This window comes from Musa acuminata, chromosome BXJ1-9, assembly GCF_036884655.1.
Source record: "Musa acuminata AAA Group cultivar baxijiao chromosome BXJ1-9, Cavendish_Baxijiao_AAA, whole genome shotgun sequence".
In the NCBI taxonomy this organism is placed as follows: domain Eukaryota; kingdom Viridiplantae; phylum Streptophyta; class Magnoliopsida; order Zingiberales; family Musaceae; genus Musa; species Musa acuminata.
In genome coordinates, this window is record NC_088335.1 from 7,202,237 (window position 1) to 7,224,780 (window position 22,544).

Sequence of the window (22,544 nt, forward strand, 5' to 3'; positions counted from 1 at the left end):
GTCATTCTTCTCTCTTCTTTATTGCTGTCCCAACTCGATGAGAACGAACACGCACACGCTGCATCAATTTCTATTGCTTCTCTCACTCAGCAACCAATCACTTGGAGTAAATAAGAGCCAGCATCTTCCTCGGCTGTAATGGCCACTACGTGTACTCACAAGTTTCACCTGTTCGTCACCTCCGATCCACCGCTGCACATGCTCTTGCCGTGGATTACCGTGACCCATGCATGTGGACTAAGCGACACGTCTAACTCGATGCAGTTCAAGGACGAATCGTATCGATGGGAGCATCGGTACTCGACTCTTCTCCTCGAGTTAGTCTTCTCGGATCAAAAATTGAGTTTTTCTTTACCTAATATATTCAGATTTTTACTCTATTATTATTATTATTATTTAAAAGATTATTCTCTTGATATGAGAGTTTCTACCCCCACAGGTTGAACTGAATGCTAGTGGAAGAGGAAGAAGAAGTAGCAAATCTTGGATAATGAACTGTGATTAGGCAAAGCTGCGGCAGTGGTTTGAATGCATGGTTGGTGTGTTTGGCAAGGAGAAAACCGGAGCACGGCACATTGATTTGGAAATGGACATGACGAGAAAGAGAAGGCAACTGCAAGGTTTGTGCGGTGGAAGTGTTCCGACACTGGAGGTATGCATGACTTGGAAGAAGCTCCAAGTGTGGCTCTAATCATCTTTTGGGTGTCTCCTAAAACAATTTAGAGAGAGAAACAAGTTCTTGGAAAGCTCCATTATCATCTTCATGGATCCGTAGTCATCAATGCCATCTAATTTATCTCTTCCCCTGTAGATCTATCAATTCATTGGCCAATATAGAACGGCACTCTTATGACATCGTCCACAACCAAACCACTCTCATGCAATGTATGTATCCATGATTCCATTCTTGGCAAAGCAATAAGCAATGTATCCGATATATATATATATATATATATATATATATATATATATATATAACATCGGAAGAGGCCTAATTGATGTATTTAGTCCTATGATCTGTCTTGGTGAAGACACGGTTCACGTTGGAGCGGGTTCGACGCAACGCCACGCCACAAGCCGCGCAAACTGATCCACCGCACCAGGGTCCCAGTAGGCCCCACAGCGTCGCTAGCACCATCTCAGCCGTCCGTTTGATGGCGGCCGGGCTCGGGCCGTCCGATGCCAGTGGGGATTCGGTGTTGGGCCTCTGGTCCAGCTAAGCGAGCATGTCGACGAGAGACCTTTTAAGAATCCTTTTTCCCCCGTTCGTCTTAGGCTCACCAGTCTACCTTCTTGTTGATTGAGTTAGTGTTGGGCCCAACACCCGAGGAAGGAAGCCGAGGTGAGAAGCGAGGTATGGATAAGCGGTGTCTGTGGCTTTTGGAATCCAGGCAAAGATCCAACAGAGATGAATACGTGTCATTGTCTCGGTTGGGTCGGACGTACGACCATGTTATGTCTGCTCACTCAAATCAAATGCTCTCTCTCTCTTCTCTCTCTCTCTCTCTCTCGGTATATATTGATTTCCCTAGTGGTAAAACCTTGTCGAAGCAAGGTGGAGGAAGAAGAAGAAGAAGAGATTGAGGCGAGAGAAAGAGTGTGTCGGAGCATGTCGAGCGGCTTGAGGATGGAGGAGACCGAGCTGCGCCTGGGTTTGCCAGGCGGAGGAGGCGGAGGAGGAGGAGGAGGAGGGGAAGTCGAGAGCGGCAAGAACTCCGGCAAGAGGGGGTTTGTGGAGATCGTGGATCTCAAGCTCCAGCTTCAGACCCCGGTCGGCGTGCAGGAAGCGGCGGCGGAGGCCGCAGAGAAAGTGAAGCGATCGCCGAACGACGACAGCATCGTTTCCTGTGGCAGTGACCCTGAGAAGCCATCCCCTCCCAAGTATATATGTCTCTCAGACCCCTTTTCATTTTGCATGCCTTTATCTTAGAAATTGGAGGAAAAAACTATCTGAAATTTGCTTTAGTGGATGCAACATTGACAAAATTTGAGTAGATGTTCTTCCATTCCACTCAATTATAAGAATTTTCCTTCATCCCTTGATCTCTGTTTGTCTTTTTTTGGATCTCCTTGTTCATTCAAACAAGCACATACATAATAGTGGTGCATAGTATGTGGCTGTTGTTTCTTGTCGGCAAATAAGAATTTTTTGGAATCTATAAGTTACTATTGATGCTTTTGGAGTATTCATCATTCAGCAGTTTTATTTATGATGTAAGTAAAGAGAAATAGTTTCTTTCACCTTTCACACAGATCCACATAGAACAATATTTCCTTATACACGTAAATATCATCTTAATTTTCTTGCAAGAAAACACAATAAAAGAACAGAGGAATGTTGTTGTTACTCCATCCAACATATGGAGGACATGCAATGGAAGATAGGTGAGTGTGTATTTGGTGAATCTTTGCTGCAATTGACCAAAAACAATATATCATCAACAAGTTCCTTCAATTCTTAGCCCTTTCCTATCACATCTGCCACTGTTCTGATCTCTTGACTCTGATATAGCTGATTTTTATCATCATCAGCATAATCGTCCGTGTTGATAACAGGGCACAGGTTGTGGGGTGGCCACCGGTCCGATCGTTCAGGAAGAACATCCTCTCTGTTCACTCTGAGAAGGGAAGGAAGGAGGACGGTGAGAAGTCGAGCAGCTTAGCTGCTCTTGTGAAGGTGAGCATGGATGGTGCCCCGTACCTGCGCAAGGTGGACCTGAAGACGCACCGAAGCTACCAAGAGCTGTTCGTGGCGCTGCAGAAGATGTTCGGCTCCTTCACTACTGGTGAGCCACAACTGCAGGGTGTACACTTCATCTGCATGCATGCATGTAGACATGCCTTGTGAATGGCCTGCTTGATGATTGAATACTTTGTATGCATGAACCTACAGCTCAGTCTGTGTATCACTGTGCAACACCTCCAATTTGCCAAGAACATCAACTGCAGAGCAGATCATTTAATGCTGATCATCTCAAAATAGTTTTATGCTATGATCGTGAGAGAGAAAACTGATATCCTTTGTTCAAATATCAGGAGATTATGGCTCTCAGGGAATGAGCGGAAGAGACTTCATGAATGAGAGGAAGGTGAAGGATCTTCTGCATGGATCTGAGTATGTGCCAACATATGAAGACAAGGATGGTGACTGGATGCTTGTAGGGGATGTTCCATGGGAGTAAGTTTCTTAGTTTTAATCCATATTATGTATTCATTTCTTCGGAATTTGTTTGATCGAACTTGCATCACCAAATCCATTGCAAAACAATCCAGGATGTTTGTAGCTTCATGCAAGCGTTTGAGCATAATGAAGGGATCAGAAGCCATTGGACTTGGTCAGTATCTATCAACAAAAGAAGGGAGATGCTTTCTCTCATTTCCTAATGCAAGTTAATGCCTTGTTTCAGCATCTGAACAAAGTCTATATACTTCTCTCCTAATTTTGCAGCACCAAGAGCCATGGAGAAGTGCAAGAACAAGTGCTGAATACAACAAATCTCTCTCTCTCTCTCTCTCTCTCTCTCTGGTCATCTGCATGTATATTGTGATATCATAAACGCTAATATATGTTTGTTTGTACATTTTCTTTTCTTTTCTTTTCTTTTTTGTGTATGGAGAGACAGCAATATCACTGCAAGATTGCTGTCTCCTGGTGTGCTCAATGAACTGTACCACATAATACTACTTTGTGCAGTGTTTGGTTTGTTCATTGAATCAAAGTATGGAACGAATAAATGAGATTCTCTCTCAAATTGGATTAGGAAGCGAAGCCATGTGCTTAATGATGAGGCATCTGTCTAAATATTGTTTTCTGGATAGATTACTATACTTTAGTCTATGATTAAGGTGATAAAAGGTATTATGGCCTTTGCTGCAATGAAGTTTTCTGGAAGCAATCCAAGTATTTTAAATGAAACATTGAAGGATGATCTGACAAACATATTAGCATTCATTGCATTGTCCCCATGGATTAAGTCAGTCAACTTTCTGCACAGCTCAAATGCCAACTCAAAGCCCCTAACAAAGGATTCTTTGCCTCTTTTTCAAGAACATATCATGGACCACACAAGCAAATATTTGTGTCACCCTGTTCTTCCAAGAAGGGGCTGCCCCAACCATGATTGAACTGTATGGGTGGAGTTGCATGATGAACACTGTAATTTATCATTGACGTGAAACTAATCATTCCCAACTTGCTAAGATTATTAACTACTTCCATTGTAAGTTCATCACAGATTGTTTACTTAGCATTAACCTCAAATAGCTTCCATATTAATTGCTATAACATATGTTTTAACTTGAGATAGCCTCAGTCTCAGAAAAATACTTCATACAGTAGATTGTTCATGTATTGGACAACTTTCACTTGGGTGGAATTGAGTGTGAAAGTGTTCTTGAAATTTCATCTAAACCAATGCAATAATAACCTCTTGAATCATATGTTCAACTTACTAGACTAGCTTGGGTTGAGCTAAATCTATGTCGAAGCCCAACTAGACCAATGAGAGCCCAACCTTCCATCAAGGTTAGAGATGATAATTGAGTTCCGAGCGACCGTGTTAGATCATTGATGTGTCTAATTTTGATCATATCTTGAAATCTCTATCTACTGTTTTATCTGTGTTTTAGTATTAAACAATTAAAATAATTAATTTTGATCATCGATACGATACGAGATAAGAACTGCATAAGGAGATGAAGTACTCATCTCCGGAGCTAATAATATTCATGATATTTAGTCCATCGAAACTTGCTTCTCAATCGAATCCACTTTTGGGTCATCCCACATCGCAACAACAAATCAATCAATCAATCGGGGAAGAAAAGGAAAACAAATTGTGACGATAAACATTGGCATGGTGACATTAATGATTTGACTTCTCTTTCCTCGATTAAGATGCAATCATTGGCTCTAACACGTTGATTCCACCATATGAATCCTATGTGGCCAGGAAGGCCACGCGTATTCACTCTATTGGCAGTGCAAGTCCAACTAAATCCTGTTCTTTCTTCTTGTTTGTTACGGTGGCTAAAGACCGCATCGGTTCGCTTATACCTAACCGCTCCGATCCGACCCGAGACCACTCGGAACTGTGGGTCCGTCCGATTAGTATCGGACGGATGAGATGTCACGATCTCGTTGGATTGAACCGGGCGGGTCAAAGTTGAACCGGAAAGGATCCGCCGCACAGTAGCGTCGTTCCCTTTGTAGTGATTGCGGAGTAATCCTTAGAAGACACGAATAATACATATATTTTATTTTCTTTTTCCTTCTTTGGCCTCTCTCTCTCTCTCTCTCGCGTCGTCGTCGTCCTTCGATCCCTCACCCTTCTCCTTCGAATCCGCTGTCGAAACCCTCTCCTTTACGCCGGCTTCGGCCATTTCTGCCGTAAAAATTCAATCTTGGTTGCTCCCTGTGCTCGGATCCCGGCCGCTTGTCCCGCCGCCGCGTGATTCGCGGATCAATGCGGCGACTTGATCCGTAGGGAGCGGTACCCGACGACGGGCCGCGGCGCGGCGACCACGCATGAAAATGAGGGGGTCGGTGGCCTCGTGACGGACGGGAGAGAGTCGTCAGCGCCAGGGATGGCGGCGGCGGTGGCGGGCGGGCCGCCCCAGATGGTGACGGTGAAGCGGGAGCTGCTGGCCGCGTGCATGACGTGTCCACTCTGCCACAAGCTTCTCCGGGACGCCACCACCATCTCCGAGTGTCTCCACACGTGTGCGTCCTCCTCCTCCCCCGCCCGCCCCCCCCCCCTTGCCCCCTGTCCGGGCCTGTCTTGCGTTCGCCGCCTCCAATCTGACGAGTTTCCTGGTTTCGAGGTGTTGCTCCGCGGTTGTATCTGTGGTTTCGACGTGGGCGTGTTGCATCTTGGTTTACGTGATTCTTCGGTTTTATGATGCGGGCTTTTGTAGAAATTCGATCTTTCGATGCGGCTCTCCATCGTTGTCCTTGATGTTGCTAGATCGGAACATCGTGCAGTCTCTGGATAGGGCAGAAAGCAATCGTTTATTCTGGGGGTTAATGGTTCTTTCCTCTTTCGTTCGAGCCACTATGGTGGCGTGTGACGCTGATTGTTTTCTTCTCCGCGTTCCCTGCTCTCTGCCCTGCTTACATGTTGAGAAAGGAGGAGGTCAACAACTTTATTCATTTTTCTCGTTGTTTTCAATGAGGCGTTCCTCGAATCAAAGAACTTCGTTGAACCTTAGCTGCTCGAATGGATTAATCGAGTTAGGGACACGACTACAAATGTCTGCGCCAAGGGCATCTTAGTACTAGTGCACGAACTCTTCTTGATAATGAAGGCGTCTTAGTTGCTAGCTTGAACGTGTCCCCGTACATGAGACGAAAGTAGATATTGTTGATCTCTACAAGGCTTTGAAATATCCTACTGTTGGCATTGAAGTCATATCTCGGCTTAAATCATCATTCCATTCTGGTCTTGGGTTCCTTTCCATTGACTTGATGGTTGATGTCACCTATAGGCTTTTATTATGTTGAAGTTATTCCTGGCAACTATGATAAAGTATGAGAAGTCTGATCCTTTTGATGAGGCACACAGTTTCATGTAGTGCTTCATCCGAGCCTTTAGAGTCCATTTATGATACCTGGGCATTTTACGTGCCTTTGCTGCCTTTCTTGACATTTTATTAGACAGCATATAGATAAAAAGCCTCGGATTTCATAGTTTCTCTCTGGTTTAGGTCTGTTCTCACAACTTATATGGATCACTATTTGAGATGTCAATTTATATGTACTATCTTTCTATGTTAGTCAGTGGCTTTTTGTTCCTCTGTCCGTGATACTTTTTATACTTAATTCCTTTACATAGTATTATAATTTTGTGTTTTCTTCTTCAAATGCTGCATTGAATTTTCTATTCTGGTAGGTTGCTGTGTGTTGCTCCTTCTTTGCAATTTGAATGTCATAAATCAGTGGTCATTCATATTGTCTAAGTATTGAAATATCATCATATTCAGAATATACTCTGAATCTTTTGTAAGAAAATATAACCCTGTGTCCTTGTATCTTCAAATAGTTTGCAGGAAGTGTATATGTGAGAAACTTACAGATGAAGAGATAGATTGCTGCCCTATATGTAACATTGATCTGGGCTGTGTTCCTGTAGAAAAGCTCAGGTAATTTTCTTTCTTAGTGGTGTTAATGCCATTTTTTCTGTTGTGTTACGTATTTTAGTTCCTCACGTGAATAATTTATGATACTGTTTTTGCTTCAGAAGATTTGCTATTGTAAATTCTGAAATTTTAGAATCTGCATAGCATAATTGTGAACCACAGGTGCAATCACTTATTTAGGCTGCAAGCATTTGCTTTATTTTTCTAAATTAGTGTACGATTGAATGTGGAAAAGGGTGACAATGGTGTTGGGATTGATAAACATGTGTTGTTTGACTTATGGAACAGGTGGACAGGATAATAAAAAACGAGGAAGGAAGATCAGGGGCTAACAGACTAAAAGTGTTATAATCTTATTGCAATGGGAAATACCAATAGGATAGAACAGTTCTTATATTCAGTAAGCAGGATTAAGATTTTGAACAAAACATATGCATGCATTTTCTTCTAAGTTCTTGCAAGTCAAATGTCACTATGAGATCCTATCTTTGTGAAAAGACATGGATTCACCTTTGGGATACTTCATATTGGCTGACATATCTGTATTAGTCACCTTTGGGATATCATTACTTGTATATTTCTTCATCATGTGTGGTATAGCTTCTCAAAAGTACTTTTCAGATAGTTATCAAAAGAACTGGATACTTTACAAATAATTAGGGGTACTTCTTTGGAGGCCTTTGTTTTTATTGGATGTTAATCAATCGATTAGAAACAAGATGGCATATCATGATTTTATGCCACTTGTATTACACGTCATTTAATGAAGTCAAAACAATGATTCTATCTTACTTCATTTATCATGATTTATTATTTATCTTCCATAATCCTTAGGATACATTATCGCTAAGACTAATTTTATGATGAATAGGTTAGGGATTCTCTAAATTCTTTAAGCAATATGTAACTATAAAAAATTTAAAAGAGTGATGCTTATTGCCACATCAGTACCATATTATATCTTTTTTCTCTTTCTTTCGAGGTATGATGGATTGGCTAATCATATTGTTTAATATATATCCCATATCTCTAAATGCTTCATGGACAACACCTAATTCACATATTATACTATTTTTTATCATTTTTAGTTTTGCATGATGACCAAGCAAAGAGTATTAGTTCTATCCATGTTTTTCCTGTTTCTAGAAAATAGTGACATCTGGATAATTTTCATAGGATTCACTTGTCTAAACCAGGCACATCTACCACTAGGTAACATACGAAAAATGTTTGTTTACAAGTGGCCAAAGTATCAAGTATATCCTTTTTCAATCACAATATGCCAAAATGTTTGAAGTGAAGCACTTGTTTATTAATGGTTAGCTGAATAAAGTAGTAATCTAAAAAATAAGGTGGCAATAGATTATGAGGACTTTGATTGACGTAATCTGATAACCGAGAATCTGAATTTGTAAGAAGTTGCTTACATGGAGTAGATCTGTGGAAATTCCTGATTTATAGTTCCATGTTTTTGCCATCTAACTGTGTGAGAGCCATCGATGTGTTTGTTCCCTACCAGATTAAAGTTAATATGGTTACAGAGTTTCTGCAACCTATTACTTAAAGTCTTAAATACATGATGCTGATGGCTGCAACCTTTGGATAACAATAAAGGAGGTTTTAAATGGCTTGTGGAGTTAAAAGGAAACATACCTTTCTAATGGTTTATAGTTAAGAAGGTGGGAAAAGCTGCTTACCTTATTGAAAGAAATGTTATTTGTTGAAGTCATCACCACACAGTATATCTTTAAGTAACCTTCACATATAATTGAGTGGTATCCTTGTTGCTATAGTTATATAATCAGGCTAAAGTATTCAATGACCTGAGAATCTGAGTACCCAGACCTTTGTTGCTAACGTTCATTAAAATTGATGACAATATATTTGAAGCCAACAATAAAACAAGTCTAAATAGGGCTTACAGCATCTGATATCACTTGACACTGTAACTTAAAGGAACTTTGTGCTCAGACCACGATTTTTTTATTATTATTTACAAATGGCTGTGATGACTAAAAACTTGTCGATTTCTGAAAAGTTGACTCAGTGTTATTCAACATGTAATTACAAAAACCATGGTTTTCATTATCTACTGAGTTGTATGTTTTTCTGACCACTGAATCGTCATTTGCTCCAGAAGTGTTTCTGCTTTTGGAAGCACCATTCTTCCTAATGCTTTGGTTGCTCTGAGATCATCAATATGTGAATTTTCAGATTGTTAAGTTCTAAACTTGGAGTTTTCATTGTTCTTCTCATAGGATTCCTTGTTAAAGACAATTTGTTTGTTTTCCTCCAGATAACGTCTAAATAGAAATTTTCTCTGATGATCATAAACATTAATGTCAAATGGCATACTTCTGGTTCCACTTGCACCACAAACTTTGGCTTACTAAAGGAGAACACATATTGGTTTGATAAATCTGAGCACATGCCAGTATATGTTTCTGTTCAAGCGGTTTTAATGTTGGATTACTTGCAGACCTGATCACAATTTGCAAGATTTAAGGGCAAAAATATTTCCCTTCAAAAGAAGAAAGGTTGAGGCTCCTGAAAATTTTCCACTCCTTTCTTTGCCTGTTAGAAGAAAAGAAAGGTCCCTTTCTTCATTGGTGGTCAATACTCCTCGATTAGCAACACAGACAGCTTTGACAGGAAGGCAAACAAGAGCTGTTGCTAGAAGGGCTGCCATATTACGTGGACAAAGTCCTGGCACTCATGATTCAGTTAAGAGGGAGGATGAATATGTTGACAGGCTTACTGAAAATTCAGGGAACCCAAGCAAGTCAGCTGTCAGTAGGAGGCAGGTAAAAGTTTTTTTTTCTTCTGTTTGCCATCTCTTGGTATGTTAAAAGAACATTTTAAATTTCATATGCTCTTTAATCTTTATTATGTTTTCCTTTGAATATGCTAGCATGACTATAATAATTTTCAACTTTGGTAAACTTTCTCAGAGTGCTTCAAATGCTGAGTCATCCAGCAATGCTGCAATTAAAGTTACAGATTGTGGTGGGGAATCCTATCAGGATAAGACAGAGCTTTGGAAACCATTAAATTGTCTAGTTGAAGCGGCAAACAGTACAAAGTCCTTTAAGTCCAGTCCACAGAGTGCTGTTATTAAGTCAGAACATATCAATAACCCTGATGTTGAAACAACCATCAACAAAACCAGGAATAAGGAACATCTGCACAAGTCCAAGGTTCAGGATGAGAAGAACAACAGTATTCAAACACCTTCAGTAACAGCAAAAGCTAGGAGGTTGCAAGGAGTCAACCGAAAACGGAAGGACCTATCAACCTCGGCTCATGCACTATTTGATGCAGCAAGTGCACAATGTGATAGGAGGATTTGCCCGATATGGTTTCAGTTACTTGCCTCCTTCGACCAGTTATGGATGTTTCTCTTCTGGAAATTAGTGCGGTTGTTACTCCTTTGACACTTGCTCTTTGATGAGCTTTTTTATTCATATTTCATAAGACTTTTGCAGGGAAGGAGATCCACCGTTGCCCCAAATACCAAATAGTTATTTGAGGATTAAGTAAGTTCAATTTCCTTGGAATCATGCAAATGCCATGAGTAATTCTTGCATTATCTTCAAAAGAACCTACTTTTTAATTGTAACTCTGCTGCCTATGAACCAACAGAATGTCTCCAACAAGAAATTTTAAGTTGATAAAAGTGTACAGTCAGGAAGCTTGCCTATGACTGATAGATATGGAGGATGCTAAGTATAAATTGTTTAGTTATTAAGTACATCTGCACTGTATAGATACGAACCAATAAATTTCTTCCAGTTTGAGATATTTCTGGTACGACATCTGGATCTGACCATGAAGATCTGCAGACAACACAATTGAATACATTCTTTGACCTTTGAAGTGTTCCTTCTATTGCTTTAGGATAAACATCATGTGACGACTCATAAAACAGTTATCTTGCTAAATATGCTTCATCACTATCTCTTGCCATTCATCTAACTTACTGACATTTTATTGCTTTTCTTTTTCTCTTATCTTAGAGATGGCAACGTACCTGTTTCTTTCATCCAGAAGTACCTTGTCAGGAAGCTTAATCTTGACAATGAAGCTGAGGTGAGTTTTGGATTCTGTATAAAGTTGATGGTTTTATATTAAAATTATGTAGTTTGTCCCTGTCATAGCATTGTAAGTTTGGTAATCTACTTACATGTCAGATGCATCAAAATCACAATGAATTATATGCGTGGAACGAATAATTAACAGCTTTAATGCATCCTAAATGTAGCTCTGGTGAAATTAGATAAACATTACTGTGTTGCCCTTTATCAGCTTGTTGATACACTGCAAATACAGGTAAAGTCTGCATGCCTAGGGTTTACAGAACTCACTGTGTAGGCTTGTATGCGTAGGTTGAAGTTGCTGTACGGGTGACAATTCTAATCTGATCGGTTGAACCATTCACGATGGAAATTCTAATCTTGACTGCTGAGTTGACCCATGTAGGGGTCAAGCATTTATTTCACATGTGATGAGGCTGCCCAAAATGACATCCTCATATCCCTTCTCTCGTTCCACCGACCCACCACTTGTCCTTCCCTATGACAGCTCATCATTCCTCTTCCTGCCATCCTTCAACAGCGCACCTCATCTTACATAGTTTATTTATTAAAATCCTTATCAAGCATTTTTGGAAGTATAGCCCACATGTAGATCTGTGACCATGTTTGATTTGCCAGTTGCTGCTATTTACAATCTTTGCTGCCTATCAGCTCCTAATGTGGCACGGTACATTAAGTTCCGCTAGATGGTAGATTGTTGAGGCAACTAAACAATCCAATACTCCTCTGAGCATGTTTGAACTTTTCTTAGCTTGTCGAAGCATCTAGTATTGCTTGGAAGACTAGAACAAAAGTTATGCTAGGTCAATTTATTATTTCTTTTGTCACAGTTTAATTGTACTTTCGAGCATTAAATAGCTTGTTATCTTTTTTTAGTTGCTTAGAAATATACAAGAGAGACTTTTCTTATAATAGAGAGATGTCAGTTTGCCTCTTTTAAAAAAGACCTCTGTTACCTTAGATAGAAGGCTGGAATTGTAAGGTATGGTTTTCTTTTATGATTTTTGAGTGCTATCATACTATCACAGTATGAGTACATTGGAGTGTTAACATTCATGTCAGAATAAACAAACCAATTTCTTGTACCCGCAAACCAATTTCTTGTACCCGTTGTTTGAGAAAATAATTTACTGCAGTTTCCTGTAAATTTATCACCATAGGAGATCAAATGGATTATCTTCTAGCCCTCTGATTTGATAAAACCGTGATTTGTCCATATAGCTTATGAAACCATTTATTGCCATTCCTAGTTGTGCTGTTTACATTGGGAGTTGCATGATGCAAAAGCCAAAATGTATGCTTTCTGGACTAGTTTATGTAAACATGTTCAAGTGCCTTGCCCAGGCGTTTGTCATGAACCTAAATGGTTTCAGTTTACAACCCATAATGAGTTTTCTTTTTTTGTGCAATTGTACCTTACCAGTTTAGTTATGTTTTATTATTCTTATGCTATTTGACCCTGTATTTACTTCCCAGTATTATGCCATCATGAAGAAATTAACCAACATGTACAGTGGACTAAGTTTGAAGCTTGATGCAAATGCCTTGAGGTGTTCTTTGTAACCATGGAGAGTATTGATGTAGAAATGAAACTCTAATATCCTGCGCACATGCATATACTATCCTGAATATGATATCCGATGTCTCAAATTACATTCGTTAATTGTCAGATAATATTTTTTTTCCATTTTTGCGAGACATCCACCAACTCGTTCTCATATTGGCATTGTTCATCGTATTTAACAACGCTGGTATTACTGTATTATGCATTAAACGCACACCATGATGGATGGCATGCTTTTATATGTGCTTTCATAGTGATGCTTGTCGATTGTATCTCATCATGATTCATGTATGATTATATAAACAAATACTTTGACAAAAAGGCAAATTATATAGATGATATCAGTGGCACGCATCATGTGTGCCCTACTGATGCAAAGATTAAATCGCTTTTACCAACAGAACAAAGCTTGAGACAATATATTCAAGTTCGGCGAATGAGTCAATATTACTATGACATTGTCAACTTCACGGTTCATGGCACTTGTATGTACTGAGCCACAGTTTTCTTTGGCTCAAAGCTCATCGGGTGGTTGCAGGTGGCAGTCACATGCCGTGGTGAACCAGTGAGCCCCGCGACATCCCTGCACAACTTAGTAGAACAGTGGCTAAGAGGGGGATCATCACAGAAGCTGCAGGCTTCCATCGGAACCTCAGCCAAGGAGTTTGTTATGGTGCTAGCTTATGGTCGCCGCAAGGTTTCTGCTCAATGAGTGCAAGGCAACAATCTTCCTCGATAATCTTCATTGTGATCCCTGGGCATTAGGGATGTCAAAGACTACTCCCTTCCCCTATAAACTCTGGTGTTGTCCCTGACTTGTGTTAGCTCTTTCCCGGTTTATGTTCACTAATGTAAGTGACATGTTTGATTCTTTTTTTCATGTAACTTGCACTGAGTTTGTGCTGTGGTAGTAATGATTCACAGGCAATGTCCATTTATAGTGTCGGTTCCGTAGGTGTATGAAATGGCACTGTATTTTTTTCTTTTTGTTGTAATTCTTTTTTAATCAAAGTCATATAATTCTGTGGTCAGGTTTGATCCTTTAATTTCTAGAAAATATATTATGGTTGATGATGCAACTCTTATCTAAAACCAAAAGCTGGCCATGCTGAAGTCTTTTGAGAGACCATCAAAACACACACACTAATATATGTATACATATATACATGTATATATATGTATACATACAGACATAGACCATTAAAGAGGATGACATTTATCAAAGGACACAATAATAATTTTATTTAAAGAAACATCCAACTTATTTATTACAATACTTAGGACTTATCGGAGCATCCAAATCATTTATTGTAGCATCCACACACACACACACACACATAGCAAGCAAACAGCAATCCTTGTTCATTGGAGCATCCGACTGTTGGGAACCCTTCTTCTTCTTCTAGTTGGGCATCAAGTAAACCCCAATTGCATCTATGAAAGAACCAGCACGTCCAAAGAACCCTGCAATCTTACCCTCCGCGACAGGAAGGGAGAAGGGAGTTCCCTCGTACGCTCCAAACGGGCCGAAGGTTCTCCTGTTGGTAGTTAGAGTAAGTTTCCCTATGATGGTCAACCCATAGTAGTCAACCACATGTCCCTCCATCGACATAATGTATTCTCCATCCTCGAAAGCGATCTGCAAAAGCAAAGACTCGTTGAGGCCGAAGCTATTGATGAAGAGATCATATTTTGGAACTCATTTCCTTCGTTTTTTCTTCTTCTTCTTCTTTTCTCATCATCAATTATGGCGTGTAGATTAATTTCTAAGTTGAGTGCAATCCATGTCAACAAAGAGCACAGAAAAATGGAGAAGAACAAATTAGCTAGCAAGATTGGAAGATGTGTATATATGAATTTGCCATAGCTCGATTCGATTTTTACTGTGTGTTCTGTTGAGAATGAACTTGTTCTACTCGTGATCATGTCAGCCACGAAGCTTCTGAGCTTGTTTGACGGAATCAAGGGCAGATATATAGGAGGCAATATTAGGGTTCAGATTCAGAATATAAAGAAAGAAGAACACACACAAAAATGGGAGAAGAACACATAGATCAACCATGAAGAGTCTGAGATTGATTACCAGAATCAAGAACAGACATATATCAAATCGATAACACGAGGGAAGAAGAAGATAACGACGACTACGAAGACGAACACGGTATTTATACCTCATGGGGTTCGCCACCCGTTCCACCGTAGTGTTGGGTCTCGGTCAACCCATAACGGGTGAAGGTGATCTCGATCGCGTCGATGATGTCCCCAGCGTTAATCTTGACGCTGTCGATGCGGTAAGCAGGGCCCATGTCCCACTCGGACCCTCCATTCCCGCCCCACGTCCCGACCTTGATCGCTCCAGCCTGCATGCATGCATGCACGTATGCACGTACAACACAGAACAATTACTATCGACCCAATTTTGAGTGGATAAAACAACATAATATTGGCTAATTTAGAGAAAAAGAGAAGGGAAAAAGGACATGGAAGCATAGCAGAGCTTCTCACCATTAGCAGATGTGGATTTCTGACTGTAAGAAGATGGTATTGTTGCACACCCTCTCCCCGAGGAGGGACGGAGGTATTTATAGATACGGACACGCACATCTGCACACGTCAACACGTGATGGATGCGTGCTAGTCTTACGTGTCAGGATTGACCATGACCGAGTAGGTATTCGTCTTACGTGTTAGGATCAATCTATGGATGCTTGCACATTCTCTTACTTGGTAAGCACTACATAGAGGAAGAAGAAGAGATGGATACAGAACAACAGTATTCAAATCAACTTCTCGATCTTTATCGGTTTGGAGTTAATTTCTTTGAAGTGTTTTAAGTAGAATGATTCACGAAATTATCACATATCAGATGTAAGATATAGATAATTAATTACCCATTGACCAGTAAGGTTGCTCCGCCTAACTTTGCTACATGAAAGAAAAGTTGTAGGCCGCCAGCATGCAGGTTGACCATAGGGTTGCATGCCGGAAACGATCGAAGCTTTTCAAAATCCAGCTGCCTGCACACAGAAGCTAATCTTGTCTGACGAGGACCTGACGAGGTTGCAGATAGGGCAAGTGTTTGCTCATATTCCTCCCGAAGAAGATGATGAAAAGTTTACCTGGAGAAGATGTTTTGCAGTATTTTCCAAGGCATTTGTCCCCTCTTTATTAGGTGGATGATTTTGGATAGTTGTGGTATCGACTTGCTAGGTTTCATAATGTATCAGGATTCATATCTCACAGATTTATGCATATGAAAGGAAATGTGAGTGAGATAACAGATGCTACAATAAGAAAAAAGGTCAGCGTGGGGTATGAAGATGAACAGTAAGCACAGACAACTTGGCGTGTGCAATGAAGTCAGGATAAAGATGAGGAGCTTCAAAGTTTGACATTTGATCAGCTCATGGGCCTCATCATCATCATGATTGAGTTCATAAAGATGATGGGAACTGATACTTGTTTTCCTTTTCCAGAAATGATAGTGATACTAATAATCAGTATCAACGAGTAAATCTTTAGCAAACGTTGAAATGCTTCATTCAAACCGAGAGACATGCCAGAAGAAGTTTGATGAAAGGGTGGGATGCTACTGCAACAGTGGAGGAAGAGTTGCTTATGATCATCACATCAGCAGTCTTTACAAACATTTCAAGATGATCTAAATATGTCATCCTTCTATTTGACAAGCTTAGAAACCAATCTTTTTTCTAAGAAATTTTGCAAGTAATTAAACTGCAGCAACATCAGAATCTCTTGATAAATGACCTATCAAGTCATTGTTATGTAGTCCACCAATCATTTTCTAATGGTGCAATCGAGGGACCACTAATTTTCCCTCATCATACTCAAACACTAGATAAGATTGAAACACATAAGATGTTTGGCCATTCCCAATTACCAATCAGACATGCCTTTGTTCACCATTCATTCTCAAAGTCACATGCATGTCATTGCTCAATAATTGAAGCATGAACAAGAACTAATTGCAAGGTTGGAAAAGACACCAAGGCTTTCCAAATTCGTCGACCTAACTTTGACCTTTCAAATCCCAAGATCTTTTGACGAATGCCATCATTTCATCTAAAACGATGTCAAATATAATTGGCATCTAGATTATTGTCCGACATAATCATCTCCGATGCTTGGATTCCGAGCCACCTCTCGATCATCTCGTCAAAGTTGCTTAAGGGAATCTTCTTCTTTTTCTTTCTTTCTTTCTTTTATTTTTGGTTCATCGAAAACTGCTCCATTGACTTTATGCAATGCCAAAGTACATTAGGCTTCAAACTAAGATCACTTGAGCTTTAAATTTACAGCATATATATATAATATATATAATAGGAGTATTAATGATCATATTGACAAGGATTTATGTGCTAGAAATAATTGATATGATTAAAAACAATTATGGGTGGAACTACAATTATATGAATTGATGATTTTTCAGTAAGGTGTATAGAAGAATATATGCTTATGTATAACTAAACATGATAGTAAAAATTAGAAAAAAAATAATTTAATTTTAAATTTGTGCTATATATAAAGAAAGAAAGGATGGAGTTGCAACTTGTTATTTAAGTGCTGTTGTGTTGCATTGTTGCCACAACATCAATTTTAACTAAATTATTTAATATCATAAAACAGTATATCAATAAAATACACTAATTTAAATGGGCATTAATTTTAAAATATTACTTCTAATGAATATATAATATGTGGTGAGAAGCGGGTCCATCATTTCTGGGTTCCACTTGTGCTAGGCAATCACTACACGGGTACGAATTTGGGTGTACGGATCTGGAGTATATGTTCACTACGTTTCCACTTAATACGTGGGTGGTGAGAAATTAAATAATATATAAATAAAGGGACTGAAACGCATAAAAATACTCATGCTCTAAATTATAATGCGCCTCCTATATTTCCAAGTTTTAACACTTTAGTCCTCGCGGTCGGGTATTAAAGTACTAAAGTGGAGGAGGAGGCGGAGGAAAATTCCAACGCGGCTCATGTTGTTTCCCTCACGCCTTCCAATCCCACGGACGCCATAGGAAGACCAACACTCTAGGGTTCTTCCCCGCCACTTTCCCAAGTCCAAGGTCAGCTCTCTCATGCCCCCCTCTTATCCGCCCGTTTCCTTGCCGTGGTGGATTTGATTCACTCGGCTAGATTTCCGGGTCACCTTTCATCGAAATCCGTTCCATCGATTTGAACGAGCTGCTTTTCTGATGTTTTGAGGCCGAATCGATGGTCAAAATATGATCTTGATGAGTCTTTTGTTAGACTGGTTTTTGGAAGATCTGCCTGCTGAAACCAGGTTCCGAGCTTAAATTTGCTGCCTTTCGTCTCCTTGTTTCTTTTTTTGTTTGGAGCTTTTTCTTGGTTGGTTGTTTGATGCTTAATGCATTTTCTTCAATTTCATCCGCAGTATAATGCTTTCCATCTTTTAAGAACTCTTCTTTCTCTTGTGAGAAAGCAAGCGACACCCTCGTCAAAATCCAATTTTTGTTCCTACTGGTAATCTTTAGATCCTTCTGATGAAGTGCAGTTGGGACTTCTCAGATGCCCTTGGTTCCAAATACATGAGATTTTTAGGGTGATTTTGAGCTGTGGTTTTGAGATGGAGGAGGTGGAGAAAGCTCATAGAGCTGCAGTGGAGAGCTGCCACAGAGTTTTGAACCTTCTCTCCCAGTCTCAAGATCAAGTCCAGTCTACAATCCTGTTGGCAGAAACAGGGGATGCTGTTTCAAGATTTAAGAGAGTGGTGTCTTTGCTCAGCAACAGTTCTGGTCATGGAAGAGTTAGGATTGTCAATAAAGTCCAATCATCCTCCAACCATAATCTCTTCTCAGATAATCAGCTAGTGTCCAAGATGGATCGTAGTCCCAACCCACCCCATCTCCTCCAGAGAAATATTTTAGAGAACAGACAAGTAGTTTTGGAGTCAAGTTCTAGAAACCCACTCCAAATCACTCAAAGGAGCCTTCTTGAGAACCAATTTGGGTCACAGGCTTCGCCCTCAAGCCAGTGCCAGTTTCTTCAGCTCCATCAGCAGAATGATCCAAGGTTTCAGCTTCATCAGCAGATGAAGCTTCAGGCTGACATGTTTCGGAGGAGTCACAGTACCATAAACCTCAAGTTTGAGAGCTCCAGCCATACGCCATCTGCATCGACGGCTAGGTCCTTCTTGTCGTCGCTAAGCATGGACGGGAGTGTGGCCAGCTTTGATGGAAAATCGTTCCATTTGATTGGTGGACCAGCATCATCTGATCCGGTTAACCTGCATCCTCCTCCCAAGAGGAGGTGTGTATGTAGAGGGGAGGATGGGAATGGCAAATGTGCAACAAGCGGCCGGTGTCATTGCTCAAAGAGGAGGTGAGGTCATATATGTTATCTTCATTCAGTGCTGGAACTGTTGTTCTTTGCATTATATGTGATCTTTGTTACTTGTATTACCTCTAGGAAGCTGAGAGTGAAGAGATCCATTAAGGTGCCTGCTATCAGTAATAAACTGGCTGACATTCCTCCCGATGAGTACTCTTGGAGGAAGTATGGGCAAAAACCAATCAAGGGCTCTCCTCATCCCAGGTACCTTATGACTAAAATCCTCATGCCAATCTCCATGTAAATATTCTCTGAATTGCTGTGAATATCTGGATGGTCAAGACTGTGCCCATACTTATTGGTAATATGGTATCTCTATTTATGCTGCTCGAATTTTTTTTCTATGTGCAGCACATTCAAAGAATGCCCAAGCACACCACTGTGATAACTTTTCACTGAATGTCAACAGCACCTTGGAAGACTAATAAATTGGGGCTAAATTATCTCGATATTCTCTTTAAATCCAATTTATTGGCTACGTTCGACATTAGTTACCAATTTTCATAAAAGAACAGTGGAATCAAAAATTAGATTCAGCTGTGCTTTTGTTAAAATACACAAACATTTTTCTTGCCAATATTGTTAATCTTGCTGGTTTTTGGGAAGTAACAGCTTCTTCTGCTTATCTTTGTATTTGGTATTGTCTTGTTTGAAGTGGTGGAAGGAACATAGTGTGTAACCAAGAAAGCATTAAGCACAATAATGATAATATTTTAAAAAATTCATGTAATTTACTCCTTAAATTCTTTGTGAAATTCTTGGCTTAGTTTCTAATATCTGAAAGTCACTAGATCTTTCATTTTGTTATTTCTTACGATTGAATTTTATCTATGAAAGGAAGAATTCATGTAAAATATAATGCAGGGGGTACTACAAGTGCAGCAGCATGAGGGGCTGCCCTGCAAGGAAGCATGTCGAAAGGTGCTTGGAAGACCCCACGATGCTCATTGTTACTTATGAAGGCGAGCACAACCATGCCAAGCTGCTTACCCAGTCTGCTCAGACATAGAGGGCTTAGAGATTTCATCATTAGCAAGCCCATCCGCCGATCATCTAACATATCACCCCTCCTTTTGGGGTGATTGTGCCACCTCTTCAAGTGGTCAGAACATGAGTTTCTCAAAGGTCGAGCATCTTTTTGTAAGTCGGAGGGAAATTACAAACTGATTTTCCCGGAACTGTCCTGTATAAATGTTACTCTAACAGTGCTCAAGAAATGGGGAGCTGTTAATTGGAAGCATTTCTCTTATATGTATCATATGGAAGCTATCTCATATGGAAAGGTCTGAATCATTCATGGCAATGAGTTCATCAAAGTAGAGTTGAACAAACTCGCAAAATTCAAAATGGAGATTATGCAGTCTTGGAGGGTAGCAGTGGATTTCGTGAGTAGCTTCCAGTCTTGCTCCTCCGGTGTCTGCTTGCCTGCATGTTGTCTTGTCCACCACTTCTGTTGTGGCCAAAGACAAGGTTATGCCAGTACTTGTGTTCATGTCTCTGTAGTGAAGTGCTTCTCTGCAGTCTGAAACTGCCATGAAACCTCTTTCATTGTTGTCTTCTGAGATGTCATGTATTCCTTGTATCACAGCTCTTTATCAGTACCACAAATATGCTTACTTCACTTGGATTCTTCTTGCAGTGTTTGCTCTGCTTACTGAATTGTGTTGGTAATTCTTCACTGCTGACATGAAAACACAGTCAATTCACAGCTTTTCTCTCTTATTTCAATTGATGATGGTTGGGCTCTTGATGATCTTAAACAATGTGCAGATTACAACATGCTTTTGAATGTGGAAGTGGGTGCAGTTACATTGGAATAAATCATTATATGATTCATTACCTCAGCTCACTAAATGGAAGATATCTGGACAAATAGAGGCTGCCGAAAGTGCTAAAAATCCAAGCAGAGGATTCCACTTGCTCTTCCACTATCACCCACTTTGGTTTGATGTGAAAACATGGAAGTCCTGCTATGATCCATGGGAAGTGATATCTAATGAATGCTTCAGAAAAAGATGTGAAATGTACATGGAGAAACCCCTGAATCATCTGGAAGCAGACTTTTCAGTGAAATGGGACAAACTATATTTGTTGGTGGCCTGACATTGCCATCCACTGTCTGCCAACTTCCATTCTCCTCGTATACTATATTCATAAGCCACCCTTCCAGCTTAAGAATTTGCTGTCTTTTAGTAGAAAACACGAAAGGAGCAAAACATCACAGAAGAAAGACTTGATGACATATATTTGTTTAATGTACAAATATATATATATATATATATATATATATATATATATATATATATATCTTGAAAAAAATTTAGCTATCTGACACCTATATATAGGAAAAGTGTTAAGAATATAAAAGTATAAAATGTCTTATCAATTGATTTTGAGGTTTTAGATACAATGACATTAATAAGAAAAAATAAAGAATTAGAGGATGGTGGATTTTTGTCAAAAAAAAAAAACACAGTATCAAAACATAATGAAGATCAATCATCTAAGAATCAAAGAACATAATGGCTTGCTAATCAACTAAGAATCAAAGAACATAATTACTAGCAAGCCAACCTGACAACCTTTTGCTTTTTGGGGTTGTAAGCAAGCATGTTCATCCTCTTTGCCCTAAACAATGACAAGTGTGCAAGGAAAAATATATAGTTTTTAATGGAGATAATAATGAATGTGACAAAAGTTGGCCTTCTCCTAACTACAATCTATTGACAAGAACCCTACCTAGGAAGTTCTCAGGTGGAAGAAAGAGGGTTAGATTAAACTAAGTTTGATTCTTATCACAAATTCTTTACTTAGCTCTAAGAAACCTCCATCAACTGGATGCTTCACATATAATAATTGAGTTGTCTTGATCTATTATTGTGGTCTTTCGTAAGATTATGATGGGCATAAACTAGCATCCATGAATAACAAATGAGAAGATGACAAATCTACATGCCTTTTTGACCTTATAGTAATGATGACTTTGTGGACACTGCAAGTGATTCCACCGAAATCTAATCTAGAGAGTCAAATTATGTGGCTATGTTAGGCCTCAAATTGTTCACTAAGCAAGAACATTTCAGGGTGATGCAAGCAATCTTGTTACTTGATTCTATGGTACATCTTTGTTGCTCATTTGAGTCATAAAAACATTGATGTGATCAATGAATTGACCAAGATCACAACAAAATTTAATGAATGCTTTTAACTAAGCTTTCGAGTTGTGCATGATTCTTTTGTTGGTGAAGTTAGCAATGACCACAATCCCCTTCTCACATCAACAAATAATTTGATGAATTATTATACTTATTTGATTTATTTTTCTCTTGAATCAAATTTTTTTATTTTGTATTTAAATGAAT

The 22,544-nt window shown here is 39.5% G+C and overlaps 4 protein-coding genes across 8 annotated transcripts; 3 read left to right on the forward strand and 1 right to left on the reverse strand.

The window, feature by feature from the left end:
* Positions 1-1,543: 1,543 nt before the first annotated feature.
* On the forward strand, positions 1,544-3,760 carry LOC135592861 (auxin-responsive protein IAA30-like). The gene is made up of 5 exons (XM_065082564.1): positions 1,544-1,881; positions 2,557-2,786; positions 3,037-3,178; positions 3,274-3,335; positions 3,449-3,760. The coding sequence occupies exons 1-5, from the start codon at positions 1,610-1,612 to the stop codon at positions 3,484-3,486; spliced, it is 744 nt and encodes a 247-aa protein (XP_064938636.1). The 5' UTR covers positions 1,544-1,609; the 3' UTR covers positions 3,487-3,760.
* A 1,502-nt stretch (positions 3,761-5,262) lies between these two features.
* LOC135592862 (E3 ubiquitin protein ligase DRIP2-like) lies at positions 5,263-13,826 on the forward strand. Its single transcript, XM_065082565.1, has 7 exons — positions 5,263-5,722; positions 7,041-7,140; positions 9,617-9,941; positions 10,089-10,522; positions 10,623-10,673; positions 11,154-11,226; positions 13,334-13,826. Exons 1-7 carry the CDS (start codon positions 5,587-5,589, stop codon positions 13,505-13,507), a joined length of 1,293 nt encoding a protein of 430 aa, XP_064938637.1. The 5' UTR covers positions 5,263-5,586; the 3' UTR covers positions 13,508-13,826.
* Positions 13,827-14,010: 184 nt separating this feature from the next.
* Positions 14,011-15,455, reverse strand: LOC135582890 (horcolin-like). The gene is made up of 3 exons (XM_065082567.1): positions 15,301-15,455; positions 14,967-15,155; positions 14,011-14,434 (listed from the first exon to the last, which is right to left on the reverse strand). Exons 1-3 carry the CDS (start codon positions 15,397-15,399, stop codon positions 14,198-14,200), a joined length of 525 nt encoding a protein of 174 aa, XP_064938639.1. The 5' UTR covers positions 15,400-15,455; the 3' UTR covers positions 14,011-14,197.
* A 2,304-nt stretch (positions 15,456-17,759) lies between these two features.
* Positions 17,760-20,803, forward strand: LOC103997577 (probable WRKY transcription factor 21). 5 transcript variants are annotated; one of them, XM_009418840.3, is made up of 4 exons: positions 17,760-17,897; positions 18,347-19,173; positions 19,261-19,386; positions 20,047-20,803. In XM_009418840.3, exons 2-4 carry the CDS (start codon positions 18,419-18,421, stop codon positions 20,189-20,191), a joined length of 1,026 nt encoding a protein of 341 aa, XP_009417115.2. In that variant the 5' UTR covers positions 17,760-17,897; positions 18,347-18,418; the 3' UTR covers positions 20,192-20,803. The 5 variants fall into 5 exon arrangements, with proteins under 5 accessions (XP_009417115.2, XP_064938641.1, XP_009417116.2 ...); XM_065082569.1 differs by having other exon boundaries at positions 17,800-17,897; positions 18,342-19,173; XM_009418841.3 differs by having other exon boundaries at positions 17,803-18,115; positions 18,227-19,173.
* The last annotated feature ends 1,741 nt before the right edge of the window (positions 20,804-22,544 follow it).

Excerpts from the sequence above, each read along its gene's own strand:
- LOC135592861 (XM_065082564.1), top strand. The coding sequence starts at position 1,610 with ATGTCGAGCGGCTTGAGGATGGAGGAGACCGAGCTGCGCCTGGGTTTG. Across the intron at positions 1,882-2,556 it reads GAGAAGCCATCCCCTCCCAA|GGCACAGGTTGTGGGGTGGC; the intron begins GTATATATGTCT and ends TGTTGATAACAG. Across the intron at positions 3,336-3,448 it reads ATCAGAAGCCATTGGACTTG|CACCAAGAGCCATGGAGAAG; the intron begins GTCAGTATCTAT and ends CTAATTTTGCAG.
- LOC135592862 (XM_065082565.1), top strand. The coding sequence starts at position 5,587 with ATGGCGGCGGCGGTGGCGGGCGGGCCGCCCCAGATGGTGACGGTGAAG. Across the intron at positions 5,723-7,040 it reads CTCCGAGTGTCTCCACACGT|TTTGCAGGAAGTGTATATGT; the intron begins GTGCGTCCTCCT and ends ATCTTCAAATAG. Across the intron at positions 10,523-10,622 it reads TTACTTGCCTCCTTCGACCA|GGAAGGAGATCCACCGTTGC; the intron begins GTTATGGATGTT and ends AGACTTTTGCAG.
- LOC135582890 (XM_065082567.1), bottom strand. The coding sequence starts at position 15,399 with ATGTGCGTGTCCGTATCTATAAATACCTCCGTCCCTCCTCGGGGAGAG. Across the intron at positions 15,156-15,300 it reads GAAATCCACATCTGCTAATG|GCTGGAGCGATCAAGGTCGG; the intron begins GTGAGAAGCTCT and ends GCATGCATGCAG. Across the intron at positions 14,435-14,966 it reads CGGGTGGCGAACCCCATGAG|ATCGCTTTCGAGGATGGAGA; the intron begins GTATAAATACCG and ends TTGCTTTTGCAG.
- LOC103997577 (XM_009418840.3), top strand. The coding sequence starts at position 18,419 with ATGGAGGAGGTGGAGAAAGCTCATAGAGCTGCAGTGGAGAGCTGCCAC. Across the intron at positions 19,174-19,260 it reads TGTCATTGCTCAAAGAGGAG|GAAGCTGAGAGTGAAGAGAT; the intron begins GTGAGGTCATAT and ends TATTACCTCTAG. Across the intron at positions 19,387-20,046 it reads AAGGGCTCTCCTCATCCCAG|GGGGTACTACAAGTGCAGCA; the intron begins GTACCTTATGAC and ends AATATAATGCAG.